This window comes from Phacochoerus africanus, chromosome 2 (assembly GCF_016906955.1).
Source record: "Phacochoerus africanus isolate WHEZ1 chromosome 2, ROS_Pafr_v1, whole genome shotgun sequence".
NCBI lineage: Eukaryota > Metazoa > Chordata > Mammalia > Artiodactyla > Suidae > Phacochoerus > Phacochoerus africanus.
In genome coordinates, this window is record NC_062545.1 from 76,284,542 (window position 1) to 76,310,868 (window position 26,327).

Genomic DNA, 26,327 nt, shown 5'->3' on the forward strand with positions numbered 1-26,327 from the left:
TCAGCTCTAGATTTATTCTCTAAATTATCCCAGTAAGTTAGAAAGAAATGCCAAATTTGAGTTGGGTTCTGGTCTTAAAATTACCTCTTTAATTCATTACGTTTTCTGTGTGTGGCAAAACAGTTCAAGTCTGGGTGAGACTGAAACACAAGGGGATGGTGAAGAGAATAAAACATATAATGTAATTTTAAGGTTTTATCATAGACAATAGAAAGAGACGCCAAATTCCTGGAGTAGATCCAGTGAAAGGCAGAGGTTTTCATTTGTTTTCACGATGTAGATACTCTAAAGCATTTCTGTACACAGTAGGCACTCAAATGTCAAATCATAGATCTCACTAGGGTTACACATCAACCAAGAAAAGAAAGGAGGAGTTTCATTTGTCTTATAAGAGAAAGATTATATAAGAATGTTTGCCTAAAAAAGCAAATAGGAATGTAGAAATAGCATTTATCACATTTTAAAGGATTCTCCCCCCTCTCCCTCCCCTTCCCTTCCACTCTTGAGTGCTCTCTCTATCTCTCTACTGCCCCCCAACCCCTGCCCCCACACACACACCTCCAGACATACACACACCCTATTCTAAACATATAAGGTGCTCAGACTTCCTGGGACTCAATCTTAGAAACTTAACATCTGAATCAGCACCACTCTGCTATGAGGTCATGGAATTACTTCAGTTTGAAAACTCCAGCCAGTTAACATCCCTCGAACATCTACCAACTCCCCAAACATTAGCTGCAAAGCCAGAGGAGACATGGAGTTAGTTGAAGGTGGGGAGAAGACAAAAACCATCAGAAAGGAGGGAGGAGGAAACAGGAAGTGGTGGGGGGGGGCATGACAGGAAAGTGCATTGCTCCCTCAATACCTGCACAACCATCTCCATTCTCCGCACAAGTTTATCTGGGACCTAGAGTTGTCCATAAGTGGTATCCAGGACTCTTTGGTGGCTCTCAGCCCACATGAGTCCTCAAAACTTATGCCAAACCACCAGTCTCCCCATGGGTCCCCTCACTGTGATCCTGAGGCTGCCAGCCACATCCATAAAGATGCCCTGCTAGCCTCTCAGCCTTGGCCCCTAACAAGGCTCTGTGGCACAACACTGAGCAGGAAGCCTGTCCGTGGTAAAGCTCAGAGCTGTCAAGCAGTTTCGTAGGGATGTGTTTCAGTTCTAGAGTCTAAGCAAGACATCATTTTTGTTATCAGAAAGAATTTAAATGTGTCACCCAGAATCACCAAGTGCAGGGGGACAGGGGTCCTGGCAAAAAGAACACATCCCAGAGACCACAGGAGCATCTGAGATGCAGAGCTGCAGCATCCAACAACCACCCCACAGGTTGACACGGGGAACAACACCTGCATGTGGCACAACACATGGATGAGACACAAAGCCGTGCCTGGATATCAACCACAGACACTGGATAGTGCTGGGGAAGTCTCCATGAATAAGACAGCCAAGGTGGGTGGGAGGGCAAGAGCAATGTGGGGTTGGAACCCCAGAAAAACCACACGCCATGGTTTAAGGGTATCATCAATTTCCTGATGAAGCTGTCACATCCTACTGAATATAAACCATTAGTTGCACACAACTATGACTATATGTATATATGTAGGTATATATGTATGTGTTTCTCAGTGTTAAGTATATGTCCACTCATTATTTACCAACTCCTGCCATCTTCGTATTTCCATGTTCCATACTGCCCATATTGCCCCTCCCTGGCTCTTTTGATTGTGATATAATATCCAGTAACCTGAGTGAATCCTACTGACAATTAGAGATAAGACTCTGGTTCTTGGACATTCCTCACATGATTCTATATTTATAAAACATTTTTCTGCCTGAGTGCACTGTAAGTCATGGTGCCTGACAAGTAGAAGCAGCCCAATAAATGTTTCTTTTTCATCAGTGGGAGGCTGCCAGGGTGTAAAAACAAGGCAGAGGGAGTTGGCTGGACAACAAAGGAACCAAAAGCACTTAAGCTTCAAACCTAAATGGAAGGAGTGATCTGCAATCTTTATCACTAAATGGCCCTTTTCAGGAACATGAAGAATTGCTGAAGGAAGCAGACCCTTTTGGAGGTCAATTATTACCAGGTATATAGCTCTCTGGACTCAGAGTTCTTTGCTGAACAAGAGTGGGACTCTCCAAGGTTAGAAATGAAGCTGCCAAAATGTCATCTGACCTTGGCCCAGTCCCCTTCCCCCATTTCAGACGGGAAATAACAAGAGTAAAGGGGACAGATCATGCCAATAAATTTAGCAGAGCTAAGCTGATAAAAAATATTGACCATATTTCTAAATTCTATGAGAAAGGAGGATGAACATTCCTTGCATTAGAGAAAAATAAACTTCCATCCACAAGGAAGAGCTTTAAAAACAAACAGGTTAGAGTTCAGAAGACAGAAACTATGTCTAGGTTTAAATTTTATTTCTCTCAAAAAGTAGAGTATCATTATAACAAAAAGGCCTTAAGGAGTTCCTATTGTGGTTCAGCAGGTTAAGAACCCAACTAGTATCCATAAGGATGCAGGTTCAATCCTTGGCCTCGCTCAGTGGATTATGGATTAAGGATCCAGCATTGCTGTAGCTATGGCACAGACTGGCAGCTGCAACTCTGATTTAACCCCTAGCCTGGGAACTTCCATATGCCACAGGTGCAGCCCTAAAAAGTAAACAAACAAATTTTTTTTAAAAAAATGTGTATCCATTATTTAAAAAAAAAAGACCTCAAGAGTGATCCAGACCAACTCCTGTGTATTATAATTGAAGAAAGTGAAGCTCAGCAAAGTTTCGAAATGACAGAAGTAGGCAGAGGCAGGGCTGTGACTCAGACCCAGACCTCTAGGAGGCAGTTCCATCCTTGCTCTGCTATGCCATGCTGCCTTCATCCCAGGGCCCAGAGTTTTATCTTCCCCATATCTTGTTTTCCTGCTAAGATAGACATTATATGCCTCAGAGCAACCTAGAAGGGCTTCTAAGGTAAAAACCACAAGGGCTGTCTTGCACTGATATACTCACTGATGTAATGAGAAAAAAATTTTTGAAATTACTTATCCATAAGATGTGGAATGCAGTAAAAAAAATTAACCAGGGGTTCTAAAAATGTCATGGATGATGAATCGACAATGCGTTAAAAGGAGGATTAGAGAATCCGACTGCAACAGCTCTGGATGCTGTGGAGGTGTGGGTTCGACCCCTAGGCTGGGAGGGTGGGGTAAAGGATCTAGCATTGCCAGAGCTGCAGCAGAGGCTGCAGTTGCAGCTTGGATTCAATCCCTGGTCTAAGAAATTCCAGATCCTGCAGATGCAGCTATAAAAATAAAAACATATATATGTGTGTGTGTGTATATATATATATATAGAGAGAGAGAGAGAGAGAGAAAGAGAGAGAGAGAGAGAGAAAGGAGTATTGGAAAGTGTCAGAGTGCTGGGCAGGGGAAAGATTCAGGCTTTTTTGATGAATGGCAACAGTATATATAAGTTGAGGCAAGGTCCGCCTGGTCCCTGACTGACAGCAGGAAGATCAGATCTTGCCTCTTACCCCCACCAATCCACACTGGAAATACAGCATGAGTTCTTTTAACCTACTGAAATTTTGAGGATGTTTGTTTCTGCTGCATAAACTAGCCTATCCTGATAGATACAGCTTCCTAAAAGGCACTGGGTAAAATATGGTAATCATCGTTATGAATACACGCATCCCCGCAGAGCCTTCCCAATGCCTTGTCATCAATGATCGAATGGTAGGCTACAACAGGCCATGGGTCTTATGGAGGTTTTCACATAAGGAAAGAAAAGAAGTGTAACCAGAGAAAATTCATTGCCAAGAAAAGACTCCGGGAAGTTAGGAAGTAAGTGCTCAGATAAAGACCATACGGACAGTGATTTAAAAACAGATTCTATTCTCTGTTCTGTTTCCTGAGAGCATCCTGCCTCTAACATGCCAGGTCAGGCCTCTTTCCTCCTACCTAGGATTCTCTCCCTTAACTCCCTAGTCAGTTCAAATTCCACTTATTCTTCAAGGTCCAGTTTTAGTCCCACATATTTCCCCCAGATTTCTTAACCACTCAAACCTCTACTATGCACAAAATAAACTATACACACCGTGTGTTTTGGCAATGATTGCTTGTACTTCTTGTCTAATACCTCATTAGATGCTTGGTGTAGGCTGTTTCAAGTGTGTCAGTTTTATTACTCAAACCAGACTACAAGCCTTGTGAGGACACCATGTGTTTTACTTCTTTTACAGTCCCCCATGGAAATGATTGCAAGGGACATTTTTACATCGATTTAAATACCAGGGAGAAAAGAACATGACAGAATTCTTGGGATTGAGAACAATTCTGTTATTACTTTGGAAGAAGTAGGGCTTTATAATAATACCTTAATCTAGCTAAATAATATACCTTTATTTAAATGGAAATAAATTATTATCAACCTTAAATGTCTTTGGTTCAAATTAAAATGAAACTAGAGATGGCAAGCAGTGTAGCAGGAATCCTGAGAGAAACATTAAGAAAGCATTGTTGGAGTTCCCATCATGACTCAGTGGTTAACGAATCTGACTAGGAACCATGAGGTTTCAGGTTCGATCCCTGGCCTTGCTTAGTGGGTTAAGGACCCAGTGTTGCCGTGAGCTGTGGTGTAGGTCACAGACATGGCTCAGATCTTGTGTTCCTATGCTTGTGGCTAAGGCCAGCGGCTACAGCTCTGATTAGACCCCTAGCCTGGGAACCTCCATATGCCGCTGGAGCGGCCCTAGAAAGAGGCAAAAAAAAAAAAGTATTGTTGAGAACGTGATATTTTATTCAAAATTAACATTTGTTTTGACAGATTAAGAAGTTAATAGGAGTTCCCGTCATGGCGCAGTGGTTAACGAATCCGACTAGGAACCGTGAGGTTGTGGGTTCGGTCCCTGCCCTTGCTCAGTGGGTTAACGATCCGGCGTTGCCGTGAGCTGTGGGGTAGGTTGCAGACGCGGCTCAGATCCTGCGTTGCTGTGGCTCTGGCGTAGGCTGGCGGCCACAGCTCCGATTTGACCCCTAGCCTGGGAACCTCCATATGCCGCGGGAGCGGCCCAAGAAATAGCAAAAAGACAAAAAAAAAAGAAGTTAATAAATATTTACATACCAGTTATAAAATTTAAGCTAAAGCTGTACATATTCTATATCCTAAAATCATAAAGTCAGATTTGATTGAAGTCTATTTAAGAAGAGACAGAGCTTTTCTATAAAACTGAAAATTTGTTTTCATAATTCCAAAGACTGTTGGCATGTGACCTTGAAACTATAAATATTTGTTACTGTAAATTTTGTTAAATGCAGAAAAAAAATCATTGCTCAGGTAGAGGTAAAAACTCTGTTTGCCATGGGACGTTGAGCTCATAAAGCCTTGTAGAGACTGACCTTCTGATCCTAAGTGCCCTGATCTAGTCCTCATCATTCAATCTGTACAACAATGCTGTGAAGATCCTCTTAAAGGTAAAAAAATAAATGCATTCCTCACTGCAGGAATTTTTTTTATAGATAAAGAAACTCCAAAACGCTTCAGAATATAGTGCACAATTCTGATTTTCTTTGAAATATACTATAGCAGAAGCACTCAACCTTGTCAGATGTACTGACACTGACTATTTTCTCTACCTGTGCACTCCTGCTGCTATGAATGTAGTCATATTTTTACCAGGAGTCATTTGGTTTGTTCCAAGACCAGTTTATATCAGTTGTACAAGTTACTGGAATTATATAATTTAATCAAAATTTAGGTAAAATGATGAAATCTGTCCACAGAAAGAAAACGGGTTCACTTTTCTATAAAAACCCAACTCGAGAAAAGCTGGGCACTATTTTTAAATATTATTGCATTCGGCATGGGTGAAGTAACTGTAAAAAAAGAATAACAAAATCACTAAAATCCAGAGGTGTTCTGCACTCACATTACTTCACAAGTGTCAAATTCTTGCTCTACTTTGAAGAAACTAAAACTGGAAATGGTGGGTGATGCAGTTCAGATGGGTTTTTGCAAGAAAAGACGAGAACTCCAGCAAGGGGCCATCCTCAAACACAGGAATGGCAAACAAATGCACTTCCATATGTTTTAAGTTAAAACAGACTGTGTGTATACTTCTTTGCGATACTCTATTTTAACCACCTTCTATATAACTGACCAATTACCATGAATTGGTGACTATGGATATGAGTCCACTTGCTCATTATATGATTGTAGAGATTCTACAAATGCATAGTTAGAGTGTAATGTTACCAATTAACTTAGATGCTAGACTAATGTCGGTGCATAGCTGGCAAAACATAAACATAAAGCAGGACTGTGGACAAAGTAGAAGGCTGGAAGAGATAACCCATAAATTCCTTTTTAATAAATATATGCTTCTCAAGAAGCTATGAATTTTTCTGTCTTAAAAAATTTTTTTTGGCATTCAACATTTTTTACAGCATAGACAAGCACTTATTTACAAATGAAATGACATAAAAATCAACAGCAGAGAGAACCCACTGGCTACTATTTTGAAAATAAAATATGGCTCTCCTCCAAGCTGTAACTTGAGACCAAGGCAAACAGAACAGGCCATCAGTAGACTTGCACATCTCAGCACCATGTCCCAGCACCAGGCCAGGCCTGAGCTGGTCCCAACCCCATGTGCTGTGGCCAGGACTTTGGGCTCCACCTCTGGGGGCTCAGCCCAGCCAGCAGTGAGGCAATTCCAGCCCACAAAAGCACATCACACAGGGACACCTCTCACTTAGAGGTGAACACTGGTTATTGAAACATTTACCCCAACCATAGGAATCAACCATCCCAGTCATAACTCAACATGTCTTAACCTAGCACTTATGCCTCCTTAAGGGAGGGAACTGTCCCTCCCAGGAGGCCTGGGGTAGAGGAGGCTGATATACCTGTATTCTAAAAACCCCTATGAGTGATTCTGATCCACTCTTGGATTAAGAATTTTTGTGAAGCCCAAGAACCCCCTGAAATCAACTGCCAATGAAGTGTATGCAAACAGATGTTCAGTATTCTTGAATGCTTATCCATAGCTTTCATCTAATTGTCTTCATCAAATTTTCATAGCTCAAAAAAATGTGAAGAATCACTATACTGAACTCAGTTCAAGCCTTCACCACCCTAGTTGTCAACACAGTCCAGAGGAAATTTGAGAAGAAGCTGAACACAAGGATTCCCTGTACAGAGTCTTCCTGTTACATTTCTTTTTTTTTTTTTTGCACTAATGTTTTTTTCCTTCCAAACTCCAATCTGTTCCTATTTCTTCACTTCTATTTTTAAATTGAAAATTTTGGGTTTCAAAATAACTATAATCTAACAACTCCTCAGATAAAGACACAGAAAATTAAATTTCCAATTTCTTACTCTATTTCTCCCACCCCTATATGGTTTTCTTATTAAAAATTTTTTTAAGCCTTAAGAGCACTTTTGATATGTTTTTCCTATTAAATTAATGACTTGACCAAATACATGTGACTTTATTTTAATTATCAGCATCCTGGCTTGCCTATATTTTTAAAATAACAAATTATACATAGAGATAGTACTCTTTTTTTTTTTCCTGTTCCTTGTCTGGATACATCACCATAACAAGGATGGATACAATGTTGTATGTGTTAAACAGGCTCCAATCTATGCTAGTGGTTTGGTTTTATAAATAAGAACATTCCCTATCCAGGAAGAAGGCCTAGGCACTCAGATTTTCCAAAACAATTCTCTGTATCCGGGGTACCCAAATAAATTCAAGCACTACAGTTTCAAAACCGACGTAGCTGTCTGCTTCTGACTGAGGTTAATGTCCTCTAAGTGTGCATTAGTTAAATAAGCCATTTTTTTTACTATTTCTGTACAAAATGAATATTCACTATTCAAAAGAACATTCCCTATCATAATTATATAATCAGTTCAAATTTGTTCTTAAGCAATATAAGGCATGCTTGAAATTCCAACCTGACAAAATAGCTGAAAGTAAGCATTAAAATATATTATTTGACTTGGAAAATATCCAATGGGAAGCCTTTATATCAAACTTAACCTTAACAGTAATCAACTGAGACCCAGATTTCAGCATGGAGGTAGGTAGCCATTGTATAGCATAGAAACAATACTGATACCTCAGCCAACCTGGGTTATAATCTCTATTTACCTTGAATCAATTGTTTAAACAGATTTTTTTTTCTTGGTGGAATGGAAATAACATCCACTTCACACATAGAGCCACTATGAGAACCATAACATCAGAGCAAGCCATTGTAAGCTGGGAGTTGTACAAAAGCAAGATATTGGTATAACTGCTGTTCCCTTTAACAAAAATGCTCTCCAAATTGTACAGGATGTTCCCTGAACAAAAGTCATTATGAATAAGGTGACAAGGGTCATGTGGGTAAACATGAAGGTGAGAAAGAAGAAAGAGCCAAGGTAGCTGAGCAAAAGAACTCACTCATAGTAAAGGTGCAATGGGCTGACCAGTATCTAGCCACCTCTTTTGACAAACCCCTGGTGCTCTGGGTCAGCGCTCTATGCAAAAAAATGGCACTAGGGGGCCAGAAAGTTCAGAGCAATGGCAGCCTGGGCAACCCCCTTATCTGGCAAACAGCCAGTTGCTGGGTTCTCAATGTGGAGTTGCATGTGTCTGATTCCACAATGCATCTGCCAGGCCTGGGAAACTGATGGGAGAGTGAGCATCAAGCAGTTCACCAGTAGCCAAGTGACCACTCCTGAGAGGCCAAGCCAGGTACTTCCTAGAGAAGCAAGCATGTGGACTCCAGCTTTCTGTTGAGTCCGCTCATGCCCATTAGCGAGCACCATCAGGCTGGGGTCCCGGGGCTCTCTCACAGTCAATTTATCTTCATCTGGACAGAGCAAAGCATGTTCAAAGCATGTGATTTCACACCTGCCATTCACTCCATGGGCTTCTGAATATTTTTTTTTTATCTGAGATATAATTCACACATGATAAAATTTACCATTTTAAAGCAAACAATTATGTGGCTTTTAACATATGCATAGATTAAACAACCATCGCCACTAATTCCAGAATATTTTCATGATCTCAAAAAGAAAATAAAACCGGGAGTTCCCATTGTGGTTCAGCAGTTAACAAACCCGACTAGCATCCATGAGGACGTGAGTTTGATCCCTGGCTTTGTTCAGTGGGTTAAGGATGTACAACCTATACCACAGCTCAGATGTGGCTAGGATCCCGCGTAGCTCTGGCTGTGGCTGTGGCATAGGCCAGTGGCTACAGCTCTGATTGGACCGCTAGCCTGGGAACCTCCATATGCCGAGGGTGCAGCCCTAAAAAGACAGGAAAAGAAAAAAAAGAAAAAAGAAAGAAAAGGAAAGAAAAACAGGGAGTTCTCACCGTGGCTCAGTGGGTTAATGATTTGTCTTGTCTCTGTGAAGGCACGAGTTCGATCCCCAGCCTAATGCAGTGGGTTGAGGATACAGGTTAAGGACCCAGTGTTGCTGCAACTGTGGCATAGTTGCAGCTCTGGCTCATATCCAATTCCTGGCCCAGGAAATTCCATATGCCACGGAGGCAGCCAGAAAAGAAAAGAAAAACATTCCCGGTAGCAGTCATTGCCCATTCCCCTCTTCCACCAGCCCTTAGCAGCCACTCATCTATTCCTGTCCCTACAGATTTGCCTATTCTGGTTATTTCATTAAAATGGAGCAAAAAAAAATGCAGCCTTTTGCGACTGTTTCCTCTCACTTAGCATACATACTGTTTCAAGGGTCATCCACACTGTAGCATGTAACGTGACCTCATACTTTTTATAGCTGAATAATATCCTATGATACTGATACACGATATTCTGTGGATGCATTCATCATTTGATGGACATTTGGGTTGCTTTCAACTTATAGCTATTATGAATAGTGCTGCTATAAACATTCATTTACATTATTCACATGTTTTCAATTGTCTTGGGTATAGACCTAGCTGTGCCACTTTGGGGTCGTTTCCGGGCACTCTTAAACCCTAAAGTTCATGTTAGCACCCTCTGTGTAAACTAATTTCCATGGCAGACAGAAGGAAAGAGCTTGCCAGAGATTCCCCAAATCCAAAGGAAGTAATGAAGACACATATAAAGAAAAAAGGAGGTTCTGCATGAAGCAATACATTATTGTTGCCAAAATGTCACTAATAATGTATTTACCCTCTGTCATAAAGCAGCAGTAGCCATTGTGAGGATGGGGGGACCAGCACTGGACCCAAGTTGGCACAATCAACATGTAATGAGTGCTTACAACATACATCCAAGGCACTGTGCTGAGCACATTATATGGATTGCCTAATAGTAAAGAGGATGTAAGAAACATGATTTTTAAAAACAAACACTGATTGCAACTAATTCTGCCTTCCTGCCAGAGTGGCATAATTCATCTCTATGCCAAGCCTAGAAGGAGAAGAGAAAACTAAATTGCCTGAGTAAGAAAATGACATGCATTTGGGATTTGTTTGCTGTAAGCTCAAGCAAATAGGGTGGGGAGTGATGGTTTGAAGGCTTGAAAATGGAAGAAAGGGACCAGTGTATAGATAAAAGAAGGCAAAATCAATGGTATAGGAGCCTAGGAAGAAGAGACAGCCAGTAAGAAATTGCCAGTGGGTAAGAAATCTTTAATCAATTTTAAGTTGATTTTTGATTTGAACTTCATTGACATCTCCCTCTATTATCCTGAGACCTTTGGTAATGCCTGTGTTATGGGTGATAAAAGAAGTGGTCAGTGCAGAACAGACAGGAAAACGCAGTGCCAGAGGTGAAATACTGAGCTAGGAGAGTGATCAGAAAATGTAAGCCCCGGATATTATCAGAGCTTTGAGCGGAGGAAAGGAACCAGACCTCTAACAGCACATGCTCAAATCATTTTAATTTAAGTATTAAATAAAGCATGAATCTAGAAGCTGAAAAAGAGGGGGTCGTCTGTCATAATTTCAACAAATCTATATGTGTGTTAGAAAATGTGGGTAACAGGAAGTAGTAAGCAAACATCAGGATTTGAACCACTTTAACATTCACTACATGGCAATAGCCACAAAACAAAGACCTTGCCGACTTTATGATGACATTCCCATGAATGGCTAGAGAGAACCAAATGTGTTCTCGGTATCCCTGTTGGAAGCCTAGGACCATTCTTCCCCTGCTGCAGGTGGCAAAACTCTAGCATAGAAGTCTCATGCACTGGATTGGGGCCCCTGCAGGTCAGTGGTCACCCCCACCTGAAACAGTCACAGTTAGGTGACCCTAAGGCTACTTCCACAGCAGGGGATGGCAAATGCTTTCTGTAGATAGATAGTAAATATTTTAGACTTTGTGAGCAGAGACAAATTCAAGGGTATTAAGTAGGTACTTCATAAGAGAGAAGACAAATGTCTATAGGCAACTCCCCTAGCACAGTGGCCCCCCTCCTACCGCCCTCTTAAATTGTAAGCTTCTGAAAGCCTATATTCTGCATAATACTACATGCAGTACTTAGATTTAGTTTATTGTGTTGGTTAAACTGAGTTTGTCTTCAAAATGCACATACGGTACCAAGCATAATAATATGCACTTAGTTATTAGACTAAAATGTGGAAGATGGAACCAGAAAAACTGTTTAGCAATTAACTCTTTAACTCATGATTACTCCACTGGCCTCCCCGAACTAAAACAGTAGCAGAGTTACAGTAACTGGCAGTTAATAGGTGATTTGTAAACATTCTTTTGAGTGAAATTTGTATTTCAAATGCTTGGAAACACATTTTATACAGTCAACCATAACACTAACCAAAATTATTTAATAGCAATGTTTTAAAAGATATTTGTAATTGGTTTTGAGAGAAAAAAATGCACAAACTGAAATGAACAGGTAAGCCTTAATAATCTTATAATCAATGAGTGATATGAGGATTAAATTTATAATAAAAGTGCTAATAAAAATTTAATATTTACTTCTGGCTTTTATTTAATATAAAAAATATACCTGGCACCTCTGATAGCTAAGCATATTATGTATGCTTTAAATTTCAAGAATGATAAAGGAAGCATTAAAAATTCCAATGAAGGAGTTCCCGTTGTGGCTCAGTGGTTAACGAGTCTGACTAGGAACCATGAGGTTGCAGGTTCAATCCCTGGCCTTGCTCAGTGGGTTGGGGATCCGGCGTTGCCATGAGCTATGGTGTAGGTCGAAGATGCGGCTTGGATCCCACATTGCTGTGGCTCTGGCATAGGCCAGCAACTGCAGCTCCGATTTGACCCCTAGCCTGGGAACCTCCATATGCCTAGAAAAGGCCAAAAGATAAACAAACAAACAAATTCCAATGAAGATTGTGCTTTACACAGACACAGGTGCCCAAACCTCTTGATGGTCAGGGGCCAGTATCACAGCCAGCGATACAAAACTCAACAGAGACAATCTTCATTCATGGAACTATTTCCACAGGCCAGGTGTTTGCACCTCCACACTCTCCCTTAATCTTCATGAGTTAAGTACTACTACTTTTTTTTACAGAGGAGGAAACAGGTTAAAACCAGTTATGCCACTTGTCCACATTCAGGAAGTAGCGGAGCAGAATTTAAACTTCTGCCCTCAAGTGTAAAATTACAAGCCCATATTAGAGGCAAGGCTGCATCATAATATTTTCATGACATTTTCAAATCCACATAAATAGGTCTCCTAGGACCTTACTAGATACTTGGCTTCTCCAGCTTCTACCCTCAAAACTGGTGAATGAAGAGGCCTTCTTCCACATGTGACCAAATCACTCTGCACTCAATGGGCATGTGTTTTGCTAATTAGGATTTTTGTGTGTGTCTCTTCAGGGCCACACCTGTAACATGTGGAAGTTCCCAGTCTAGGAATCAAATCAGAGCTGTAGCTGGCGGCATACACCACAGCCACAGCAACAGAGGATTTGAGCCATGTCTGTGACCTACAACACAGCTCATGGCAATGCTGGATCCTTAACCCAGTGAGCGAAGCCAGGGATGGAACCTGCATCCTCATGGATACTAGTCAGGTTCATTACTGCTGAGCCATGACGGGAACTCCCTAATCAGGATTTTTAATTGATTTGCTGTGCTCCACTCAAAGTAGACAAAAAATCAACTAAAAATACTTATATTGTGCACAATAGCAAACACTTTACAACATGAAATGTGTCTCTGATTTGTGGCCAGATTCTGAAAATACGCTTGGAAGTCTTTCAGCTAGCTCTAACTAAAAATGAGTAAGTGATGGCCATGAAGCTGCATTTAAACATGGAGTCTGATTCATCTCATCAGAGGCCTTCAGTTCATGTACAGTCATGGCTTTATAACTTGCTGTTTTTTCCCCCCAGAAAAAAGACCTGCATCATCCCGTCACTGCTCTGCATAAAGAATCTAACATAAACAATGTCAATGGGAATCACTATACTTAACAAACCCCAACACACACCACAGCACTGTTTATAAGATATAAATTGCATCTTGTTTTATTTCACTGTTCTGCTAAATTAAGATGTCTGCTTCATTTTAGATCTACGTCCCCTGAAAAGAGCCTCCCATGCTTTATTCAGTACTGCCAAATGTGCGAATTCAGCAAGACGTTTGAAACGGCGAGCATGAAACATGACCTAGACCATGTCCATTTAGATACGGATGATTGAAGGGTCATCATACTGGGGCGACCATAAGTGCTGCTCACCAAACATTTCCTGACTTCCAAGCACATTGCAGACCTCTGGCCTCCTGCACTGAGTAGGGCCCAGCTGCCCTATGGCCACTGGATCACAAGCAGGAGTACTGCATCTGGCTTCTGGCCAGGGCATCTAATAGTACCTCACAAGACCCTCCAGAGCACCCACCCCTCTACGAGATGGGTCCAGAGAGAGAGGATGAAGACAGCACAGAGTCGCACCCCAACCCTGCCAACCAGTGATGGATATGCAGCATAAGCTAGAAACAAACCTTTCTTAGTAAAGAGCCTTGAGATTTGAGAGTTGTTTGTGAAGACAGCATAAACTGGCCTCTCGTGCCCAATACCCCAGACAAACAGTGCCATGAAAAAGGGCTGAGTGTCTCTAGTGATGTTAGATTTGTGTGATTTAGAACCTGGAGCTAAATGTTATTATCTTGTCAGGGAAAGGTCCCTTAGCCCATAGTTCACTCAGACCCCAATCATCATGTTCCAAAATCTGAATTAAATAGACCAAGTAAAATTGAAGAAAAAGCTACAGTTGTAACTTCCCAAACTGCCAGCTCTAATTTATCGATCTGTCAAGGTTCTTAGCTGTAAACAATAGAAAACACTTTGGCTAGTTAAGTAGAAAAGGAATTGATTAAAGATTTATTAGCTTACAGAATCTCAAGGGCAAGAGGAACACCACCGCCAGTGTAGATTGAACTGCCCTACCATGGGGCACAGATACCACAGCTCACTTCACCACCACCCTAGCCAATGGCTGCCTCCACTAGAATCTGGGGCTCCGTGGTCCTTGTGCTAAAGATTGATTCTTCAAGTCTTTGAGGTACAATCCAAGTCCTCATACAGGAGTATCTGAATAGTGAAGCCCTGGTCACACAAACGCCCTTTAGGGCCAAGGAAATTTATTTATTTATTTTTGCTTTTTTTCTTTAAAAGGTGGAGAATTCCTCAAACACAGGAAGGGAATTCAAAGGTGTGGCCAAAAAAGAATGATAAATACCATTTACATCTTTGGTAATGGGTTATATGGATAACTAAACATCTATAACTCATTTTAGTCCATAACTAATTTCTGAGAGCAACCTTGGTTTCTGCAACTCTTTCTTCAGTTCTACCCAAGTATCCTTCCAATGAATTCCTGTTTTTACTAGTTTTACTTGGGTTTGGTCAATTACAACCCAGAGAGTCCTAATATAGAAGTAACCATATATTAAGGAATCCCAAACTAGCCAGTTGGAAAGGGGGTTGTAAATATTCAGATGCTCTGAAGATTCTTCAGATCTTTTTTGTAGAGTAACTCTCTGAATTAAAAGGAAAAAAATCAAAGAACATAAGACTCTAACTCAGGTAACCCTCATGGGGATTATGGGCTGAATACTGCTTATATTTACCTTCTCCACAAAAGTCCTTACAAATAACTTTTTACTTAAAAAGAAAAATAATGCATAGGTACAGATCTTGTTTGCATATACCCAACTGAATAAAAAATCATCAGTATGCACAAAGTACCAACTTAAAGCCAAGTGCCACTCAGAAGTAAGGTTATCTTTAATAGTTCTAAATAGAGAAATAGCTAATCCATAAAAAAACATACATGCATAGAGTCACAGATGCTAAACTCTGGGATTATTTACAGAAAAAAGACCTATGCTTTTTTTTAGGTGCTCAGGACTAGTTGAAAGAATAAAATATGAGAAAAGCAAAAATCTAAGGGCAACACTGTGCAAAAATCACACAATAGTTTAGGAATGCCAAAGACTTGGCATAACCTAGAGAAAGTTTCTTGGAATAACTTAGAGAGTTTCTCCTTTCTCTAAGAATGGCTCCCTAGACAGGGTGAGAGGCTCTTGGGGTATCTGTGGCCTGTGGTGAGTGCTGGCTGACGCAGGGTGAATATCTTGGAGACCAAGCCCTGGAGTGAAGGGAAATGAATCTTATTATGGCAGCACTGGAGGGAGAAGGCCAAGGAACTTGGAAAGCTGGGATTTCCAGAGTAGCCCTATTCCTTCTCTCCTCAATATGATGATCAATGAAGTCTTTCTCCAATTCAATGATAAATTCCCAAGTTTTCCCAATAAATTTCATTCTCTCTCTTTTTTTTTTGTTTTTGTTTTTGTTTTTGTTTTTGCTTTTTAGGTTAAGCTAGGCCAGAGTCCATTTTTCTTGTTTATAACCAAAAGAACATTGTATTAACTAAGTGCACTCCCCTCTAACCTTAACATCCCCAAAAGCTAATCCCCGATTTAGGTAACTCAACTCTCCTAACCAGAGATGACTTAAGGGACTCAGCTTCTGTATGCCTAGTATTGGTGTGCCAGGCTACCACTGAGCTTAGCAGCATTAACTTCACTTGTCACTTTTTGGGAAAAACGATTGCTAATTTTGACATCTGGCTCAGGGGTTGCAACTGCAAATGCCTTCAGAGATCAGACAGATAATATAAAGGGAGACAGTGCTGAGCTGGACTCAACTGGACACATTTGCCACATCTGAGGATAGTTATGTTCAGATACTTAAAACATTGTGTGGCTCAAACAAAATCCTTCATGGGCCAAATTTACCTCTTTGTACCATAAGCTAATAAGCCACCTTGCTATTAGTTTGAATTACACATGGTTCAAGACAAGAAGGCTCATAAAATTCAATTTTGCTTCAATCATTTGAGTGGGATAAAAATGCTTCTTGGACAGCAAAATTTCCCACCCTGTTTTAATAGAAAACTCCACAGGCTATTAATGGTATTGATGTGAGGTATCTAAGAGAACTCAAGGGCTGCTTTTAAGAGAAGCTTATCCATGGTGGTAGATACTGCCTTAGTGTGAATCTCACGGCAAATGAAGCAGTCTCCTGTTACTTTCTTTGAATCACAGAATAAAAAGCCAAACTCCTTAGAAGCACAAGGATTCCCAAGGTGTCAGAGCACAGATGGAAAAAATCAAACGTCTACCACTCTTGACAATCTCCGGTTTAAATATACAACTCTGGTTCTCTTTACAGACCAAAAAGGAAATCCAATTTGAGAACACTGATAAGGCTTTCTATTCCTTGGAGAAAATGGACTGGACAAACTGCACACAAAAAAACTAAAATGTCTACCACCAATTGGAAAACAACAGTGCCTCCATTAGCACTTCCTTTGCCCACAGAATGCTGAGGAACTGCGGGGTTTAGAAGGAGTGCAAAAGCCTATTCTCCATCTAAGGCACATCAAAATTTTCATCAGAACATGCTTTTCTTTGTGAAACTAAGCAACTGCTATTTCACACCCACATATTGCTGGAGTGCATTCAATTACCCTCCAGGACTTTGTTTAAATCGAAAATGCTTTGCCTCCTGAGGATAGTGTGATAGGATTGATGAATATTGCTCCTGAAGGACAGAAGTATAGGGATACAGCAGAAACCTATGTAGCTGGAAACTACTGCTGGGCCACATTTCACAGGCAGTTTAAACCTACCTTTAAGTATTTTGTAAAGAGTAAGAATGTATAAGACAGTTGGATATATCAAGAGGCATGCTCAGCCATTTTTCCTTTTTCTTCTTGCTGATCATTACAGAAGTAGAAAACTAAGAGGATGACAAGAGGTGATGAAGAAAGACCAAATCTTGCCATATGGTTTTTCAGAAGAAGAGGAAACAGCACTTTTTTTTCCCCTGACATATTGTTCCAAAGGATCTGTAACTAACAAACCAAGCCAGCATATTGCTGGGTTCTGCAGCTTTGTGACTCAGAAGTCACTTTTCTATCCAACATATTAAATGTCAAGTAAAATATCTCTGATAAGAGAGAAAAAATTTTCTTCAGGAAGCTTGGCTCCGTACAAGGACTGATGAAATAAAATTCATATTTTAAGGCAAGACAAAAATTCAAACAAAAAAATTTTCTCTGCTCATTTGGACCCCCTCCCTCCGCTCTAATGTGCAGTGTGCATACCCAGTGTGCAATACCCAGGCCTCCCCAATGGCAGAGATACATGCTTCACCATAATGATCAAGTTTTCTTCTTCTGGAGCCAGCCATGTCCCTCCTTAGAAAGTGACCTTCCTTCCTCAATCCAGTATGGGTCACAGTGACCCACCACTCAGCCTGTACGTGAAGACTCTTTGGTGAATTTCATGTACAATGCCAATATATCATTTCCCTAAAAGATAGTGACAGGTGCAGAACAGACTGGGTGAGATGACCTGGGGAGATACTGGGCCTCACCTAATAGAAGTTCTTAACTAAAAATACTTAACTATGACCTTATTAATATCACTAGCTATATTATTTGTATTTTGCCTATTTTACAAGATTATTTCTTCCACTACCAAATGTGTGACTGAGCCTCCAATAAAAATAATGATTAAGCAACTTGAAACAACTGACCAAATACACAGTCCTATAAGATCAAAGACTATAACAGCATAACTCTAGATATAAGAAGCAACAAGAGTGGAGAATTTTTCAGACCATAACAGACTAGTAAGACAGGTGGTCCAGAGGCTTTGGACTAATGTTAATGGGGCCTAGTCCAGAAATAGCATATTGAGTACACTATCAATGAAATCCTCACCTGACCTGGGAATAAGCATTCCTAGCACTGTGTGACAATTGGTCATGAAATGCCTACCAAACTTTGGTCAAAATTAAGATTGAAAAGGAGGGGATTGCAAAATAAAGACACTACAAGAAAACTGTTAGAATTCATCAATGAATTTGGCAAAGTTGCAGTATATAAAAATTTATACACAGAAATTGATTGCATTTCTATATACTAACAATGAAAGATCAGAAAGAGAAATCAGAGAACCCATCCCTTTTACCATCACATCAAAAAGAATAAAATACCTAGGAATAAACCTACCTAAAGAGACAAAAGACCTCTACTTTGAAAACTATAAGACCCTGATGAAAGAAATTAAAGATGATACAAACAGATGGAAAGATATACCATGCTCTTGGATTAGAAGAATTAGTATCATCAAAATGACCATAATACCCAAGGCAATCTACAGATTCAATGCAATCCCTATCAAATTACCAAGGACACTCTTCACAGAACTAGAACAGAATATTTTAAAATTTGTATGGAAATACAAGAGACCTTGAACAACCTAAGCAATATTGAAAAAGAAAAAAACAGAAATGGAGGAATCAGGCTTCCTGACTTCAGACAATACTACAAAGCTACACTTATCAAAACAATATGGTACTGGTACAAAAACAAAAATATAAATCGATGCAACAGGATAGAAAGCCCAGAAATAAACCCAAGCACCTATGGTCAACTAATCTATAACAAAGGAAGCAAGAACATACAGTGGAAGGAAGATAGTCTTTTCAATAGATGGTAGTGGGAAAACTAGAAAGTACATGTAAAAGAATGAAATTAGAACACTATCAGAGTTCCTGTCATGGCACAGCAGTAACCTGACTAGGAACCATGAGGTTGCAGGTTCAATCCCTGGCCTTGCTCAGTGGGTTAAGGATCCAATGTTGCTGCAGTTGTGGCACAGGCCAGCAGCTGGAGCTCTGATTAGACCCCTAGCCTGGAAACCTCCATATGCTGTGAATGCGGCCCTGAAAAGCAAAACACAAAAAGCAAAAACAAACAAAACCACTATCTAACACAATACACAAAAATAAACTCAAAATGGATTAAAGACCTAAATATAAGGTGAGATACTATAAAACTCCTAGAGGAAAACATAGGCAGAATGCTCTTTAGCATAAATCACACCAACATCTTGTTTGATCTGACTCCTAGAATAATGACAAAAAAGACACAAACCAATGGGACCTAATTCAATACAAAATCTTTTGCACAGCAAAGGAAACCATTAAAAAATAAAAAAGACAGCCCATAGAATGGGAAAAATCTTTGCAAACAATGCAACAGCCAAGGGCTAATCTCCAAAATATACAAACAACCCATACAACTCAACAACAACAACAAAAAACAGCCCAATTGAAAAATGGGCAGGGAATTCCCATTGTGGTTCAGTGGTTAACAAATCCGTCTAGGAACCATGAGGTTGTGGATTCGATCCCTGGCCTCACTCAGTGGGTTGAGGATCCTGTGATGCCATGAGCTGTGGTGTAGGCCGCAGACGCAGCTTGGATCTGGCGTTGCTGTGGCTCTGGCATAGGCCGGCTGCTACAGCTCCAATTAGACCCCTAGCCTGGGAACCTCCATATGCAGCAGGTGCAGCCCTGGAAAAGACAAAAAAAAAAAAAAAAAAGAAAGAAAGAAAGAAAAGAAAAATGGGCAGATCTAAATAGACATTTCTCCAAAGACGACATAGGGAAGGTCAACAGGTACACAAAACATGTTCAACATCACTAATTATTAGAGAAGTGCAAATCAAAACTACAGTGAGGTACCACCTCACACCAGTCAGAGTGGCCATCATTAACAAGTCAACAAATAACAAATGCTGGAGAGGGTGTGGAGAAAAGGGTACCCTCCTATACTATTGGTGGGAATGTAAATTGGTACAACAACTATGGAAAACACTATGGAGATACCTCAGGAAACTTAAATATAGAATTACCATATGATCCAGCAATCCCACTCCTGGGCATACATCCAGACAAAATTTTCATTGAAAAAGATACATGCACCCCTATGTTCATCACAGCACTATTCACAATAGCTAAGACATGGAAACAACCTAAATGTACATAGACAAATGAATGGATTAAGAAGATGTGGTACATATGCACAACGGAATACTACTCAGCCATAAAAAAGACAAACTAATCCCATTTGCAGCAACATGGATGGAACTAGATGTTCTCATAGTAAGTGAAGTAAGCCACAAAGAAAAAGACAAATATTATACAATATCACTTATTTGTGGAATCTAAAATATGGCACAGATGATCCTACCTATAAAACAGAAACAGATCATGGCCAAGGAGAGCAGACTTGTAGTTCTCAGGGGGCAGGCAGTTCTGGGTTTTTGGATACAAACTGTTATATTTGGAATGGGTGGGCAATGGGGCCCTACTGTACAGCACAGGGAACTGTGTGTGACTGGATCACTTTGTGGTACAACAGAAATTGAAGAACATTGTGAATCAACTGTACTTTAATAAAAAATTTATATAAATATTCAACTAAAAAAAAAAAAAAGAATGTTGCCCAACATCCAGTTCTATGAGAATCAAGTCATGAGCCACCACAGTTGCTGACCTACAATACACCCTGAAAGGAACTGAGGGCAAAACCAGAATGAGGCATCCTGTGAGAAAACTGGTAGAATAGACCTTCGGGTAGATATGTTCAGTGGAAAAGTCATGAATCCAGTTTCTTACATCTTCCTATACTTAGAAAAGCACTAAAACCACTAACTTACATCCTGCTCCTTCCGAATAATAGTAACCCTCCACCAAGGGTTTGCTTGATTGCACGAACCCCTTCTCTAAAATCACTTATATACTGGCCTCCCCTCTTTACCTCCTTAGAACAGTTCTCAGAGCTTCCTCCTGGGTTATAATCTTCAGTTTGGTACAAATAAAAGTTTCCATTTCTTTCTTAGACTGACTACTGATTAATGTTTTTGTCAACAAGACATATCCTGTGCAAGTGAGACGTATATTTGTCTTTTAAGTGTATTGCCAACTTGTAAAAGAAACATCTACCCAAGATTGTAGAAAGAAGCATAAATCATGCAGACCATATCTTAGTCCTCTATTAATGCCCTCCCCAGGAGAACTTCACCCATGTAATCACAGTAAATGTCTGTTTAAAGAAGAAAAACCAGATAGAAACACAGACAGAAAACAAAGGAAAGGAATGAAAAGTAATTACAGTGATATTTGTATGCTTAAAGCCTCTGTAATATACAAAAATGTCTGGGTTGGTTCCAGGGGAGTCCTGATCACATAGGGCAGTATTTACACATCACGTCTCATCTGCCCTCATTTCACAATGCTGTAAGATTTGAACCCCTGATGTGAAAGAGGATTTTATATTTAGAGCTATTTTTTGCATGGCTTGGTGAAAGAAGAGGATGAAAAAAGAGGAAAAGAATTATAGAAGGGCTACACTTCACTTCTCTTTTTTATAATAGATTATTTTCTTTAAGAGAAGTATAAGCTATGATTAAAGTGGCAATATAATTGCTCAATTTTGGGGCCTCTAACACCTGCAAAGGAAGCACATTGACAAGAAACACTCGGCAACCCAATTATTTCATGCAGGTTTTCATCCACCCAGAAAGCCATCCTCAAAATAGAATGGAACTTTTTCTCCTTCACCCATCTGGTAGGTGCCTAGGGCAAAGTAACCAAGAAACTAAATAACATTGTTTATATTTACTCTCAACAAACAAAATTTAAATAAAATTAAGATCCAAGGAGTTTAAGACATAACATCTAAACTTTAATTATATAAATTATTTAACTGTGCCTTCAGCTTATATTTCATCTTGTCTTGATGGCAGGCTAAGGAAGAACAAGACTTGACACAGAAATAAGGGACATTGAGCTCTGTTCCCAGAAGTGAGAGAAAATATTAGATAACTGGTCTTTCCAGTTTTGAGGAACATTTTAATTCAACTGTAAATATTGGGAAAATGCAACAAATTCAAGATTCCTACTATCTAGGAATTTGGGAAAGTTAGAATGTATATCCTGAAAATAAGAAAATAACTAACTAAATAACTAGGGAAAAGGAAATCTGGGAATTTTTTTTTCTTTAAGAGGCTAAGAACTAAAACAATATTTTAAAAATAGTAATTTTTAATTGCTATTTTCACTCAATTCTTACATATTTTTAACCAAAGACCTTTAGAGTTATACATAACAGGTTGAAAGAGAAAGAATCTTTTTTTTTTTTTCCCTCAACTTATTGGTGTCTTGGGAGTAAGCATTTACTACAGGTCACTTTGGAAAATGCAATCCCTTCCATCACAAACAACTGTACAGACAAAATATTCAATCCGAAACAGGTCCCAACATGTGCAAAGCAACTCACAAATCAGAATGCACTTCTGTTGTCTCCCAAACTGGCAAATGATCAACAAGGAAGTAGGAATGATGAAGAAAGATGTCCAGAAGATGATCCTTGAGCTGAATGTTCAAGGATGGAAAGGCCATGAATCATAGGAAAGAAGGATCGAGTAAAAGAATCAGCATAGTGAGTTCCCGTGGTGGCTCAGTGGTTAACGAATCTGACTAGGAGCCATGAGGTTGTGGGTTTGATCCCTGGCCTTGCCCAGTGGGTTAAGGATCCGGCATTGCCGTGAGCTGTGGTGTAGGTTGCAGACACAGCTCGGATCCCACGTTGCTGTGGCTCTGGTGTAGGCCGGTGGCTACATCTCCTATTAGACCCTTAGCCTGGGAACCTCCATATGCCACGGGAGCGGCCCAAGAAATGGCAAAAAGACAAAAAAAAAAAAAAAAAAGAAAGCATAAACCAAAGGAATGGAACCAGGTTACAACAACATTTAGGAAATGGCTGAGGCTAAAGACTTGGGACAGACTGATGAAAATTAAAGCTACCATTACTGAATGCTTATGACATGCGAGACTATGCAAATATTTCCTTTTTTTTTTTTTCCAGTTAAACTTTAATAAAACCGAGCCACAGGGCTCAGACTCAGATCTCTGCCTTTGTTAGCCACCCTCGCTGCGCAGATTATCTCCTGCAGTCTCATGGCTTTTCAGGGTCACTTGTACACTGATGATTCCCACATCTCTATCTTTAGCCTGGGCATTCCCCCTAACTCCACACTCAACTGCCAATTTGATATTTCCACCTGGATACCCAAAAGATATCTGAAACTCAAGATGTTTAAAACAAATTCCTGATTTCCACTCACCTCCCACAAAACATAAACAACGACAAAACTCCTCCTTCCTCAACTTCCTTCAAAATATATCCAGTATCAGACCACTTCTCACACGGTCAATTCTACCATCCTAAGCCATCACTATCTCTCATAGGAATCACTGTAGTAGCCTCCTAAAGGAAGTGACTGTGAACTTGCCCTCCAGTAGCCCTCTGAGTCTATGCATTTCAAACCTTTGCATTTGTAGTTATCTACTCTGTTGTCTGAAATGGAGACTAAGATTTAGGAGTAATTCTTGGACAGGTGAAAGAGAAACAATAAAGGCTGAAAGGACAAGTGGTAGAGTTGAGGGTGTCAAGGATAGAACATTTGCTGACACCCAGAGGGACAAAAGATATGAACTCCTAAGCAATATCAAGTCCTAGGCCAAATGTTCCCTCCAGGCTAGCTTTTCTTTACTCCTCAGGCATAGTTCAAGCAAGACCTTAATTACAACATTGGTCACATTACTGGATGTCTGTGCTGTGTGCCTCCCCCACTAGACTTTGAGCTCATTTTATGCCCAGCACTGATGCAGTAACACTGGGGGCCTGGTAAGTTTTTGGCAAAAGTGTGTTAAAAATCCTTTAGCAAAACATGGCAGCATGGAAAGTGCATTAGAAGCACAAAGAAAGAAGCAGCTGCCTTTTTCTAGGAGAGCAAATTAAGACGTTCATAGGAAATGAGGCTTTAGATACAGATATAGATCCATATAGATCTATCTATTTACCTATCTATCAATCTATCTATCCATCCAGGAAGATAACAATGATGGCCTAGACAGGGACAGCAGTGGTGTGGAAAGACAGAGGGCAAAGCTTGAGGAGGAAGAGGAAATGAGGGAAAGAAAAAGGGTGTCAGAAATTTGTGGGTGTGACAGTGAAAAGAAGGTTAGAAGCTAAAGCAGCCGAGTCCAGTGAAGAGTTTTCTTTCTCCCCAACAGGTGGGGTGGTGGGAAAGATAGAGGGGGGGGGGGGGAATGTTTAAAAGAAAAGAGGAAAACCAGGCAACAGAAAGAAGTTGCCAGCAGAGGATGTGGTTAAGGCTGATGAGTAATAAAGACAGGCTAATTCATACCTGTAGTTCTTCATCTTTTCACTCCCAAGTATCAAGTAAATCACTGAGCTCCAAGAGAATGGTAGGAGGCCAGAGGCTTAACAATCAGAGGTTAAAATTGAATAAAATAACTACTCAATGAAGTGTGAGCCAAGAAGTTAATAAGGTAGGAAGATCAACACTGTCGGTGTTGTAAGACAAGCCCAGGGTATTACTTCAGTCCTCTAGGTTCCAATTCACTTCCTATTAAGTGGTGCTGGGGATTCAACTTCTCAACCGCCTCCCCCTCCCCCTGACCGACCACCCTGCCAACGTCTGCGGTGGAATTCAGTTCAGTTGAGTGGATTTTCATCACCAGGGTCAATGTATAGAGTGGAAAAGCAATGCACAACAGATACCCACCCAGCTTTGTGCAGGCCTCAAGGAAAACTAGGAGAAGCACAAAATAAAAACAAAAACACAACTCTTTCCTTTTCCTTGCCTTGCCCATCTCTCATGCCCTCCCTCCATTAAAATGCAAGCTCCATGAGAGCAGAGGTGGTTGGTCCTTTCCTGATGGATGCCCGCATGACTGGCACACAGTGGACGCTCAGCAAATACTGGTTGAATACTGAATGAACTCAGCTCAGTCCCACTTCACTGCATCTGGGCGTTGAAGGATGCCACTAGTGGCGCTGCCTAAAAGAGCGCAGGGCTAAGAGAGGAAGTGCAAGACCTTTTTGAAGAGGCAGCCTGCGGGGCCGGAGAGAAGCGCTCTGCAGCGAGGACCAGGAGGAGGATGAGGGCCTAAGGCCCAAGACTCCAAGACTACATCTTTTGCCACTGACCTTGCGGCGGGGACTCCCGTGTGGGGCACAGCAGGGCTTCGGTGTCCCACTCCCACCGCCCCCCGGCGGCGCTCGGCGCCCGCTGCGCACGTAGGTCACCTGCCTCCAGCTGGCGCCACGCTGCAGGCCGGGCGCCGGCGGCAGGTGCGGCCGGGGGGGCCGTGGTGCCCGGCCTGGCGGAGCACTGCTGGCCGGGGGCCTGAGACTTGCACGCCGCAGCTCCGCGCAGAGCCGCAGGCCGAGCAGCAGCGCGGCGCCGAGCAGACACCGCTGCAGGGAGCCGCAGCCCCTCCGCGGAGGCCTCTGCCACGCCATGACAGCCCAGCACAGGCTGCGCTCGGCCGCCCGCGCTCACCGACCCGCAACAGGGATGTGGCCAGGGCCAGAGCTGCCAATTGTGGCAACTCCCCCTCGGCCGGGGCGCGGGCTCGGACCCGCCTCCCTTCCTCCGTCCACGGAAGCCTCATAACCTTATCCAGCCCGGCCGAGAGCTCGCGGCTGGCAGAGGCGAGGGGCGGCGGGCTAGGCGAGGTCCAAGGATGCCCGGGTGGCTCGGCTAAGCCAGACCCCGGGCCCAACCCCACTTATAGGGTCCTGGAGGAGGCGCCCTCCAGCCTGGCTTCCGGAGCCTGAGAGCTACATGGCCAGAAAAAGCACATTCCTAACAGGATCCTGCGCCATAATTTCATTTTCTAGTATTAGAGTTATTGAAGAACAGGAGGAAGATAGGTGAGCTGCCAGGTTTTGCTACAAGGAACAAGTTCTGATTGTCAAGCAGTTTGTGCCATTAAGCACATTATGAAAATACATCTCACTTATGCTCAGGTTTACAACTTCTCTCCCTCAAGAAAGAAGGGAAAGGGGGAGGAGAGAATGGCAGTGGATGCAGAATAATCAAATTAAAGTTATTCCATTTCTAAATTCTGCC

General features: G+C 41.3%; 1 protein-coding gene across 2 annotated transcripts in view; it reads right to left on the bottom strand.

Moving 5' to 3' along the window:
• Positions 1-25,987, bottom strand: part of METTL24 (methyltransferase like 24) — a 115,965-nt gene extending 89,978 nt beyond the window's left edge. The window contains exon 1 of one of the 2 annotated variants that reach the window (XM_047762664.1): positions 25,400-25,987. In XM_047762664.1, coding sequence (XP_047618620.1) covers positions 25,400-25,714 — 315 coding nt within the window. In that variant the 5' untranslated portion in view covers positions 25,715-25,987. The remainder of the gene's footprint in view (positions 1-25,399) is intronic. The other variant, XM_047762660.1, reaches the window with a different exon arrangement.
• Positions 25,988-26,327: the final 340 nt, after the last annotated feature.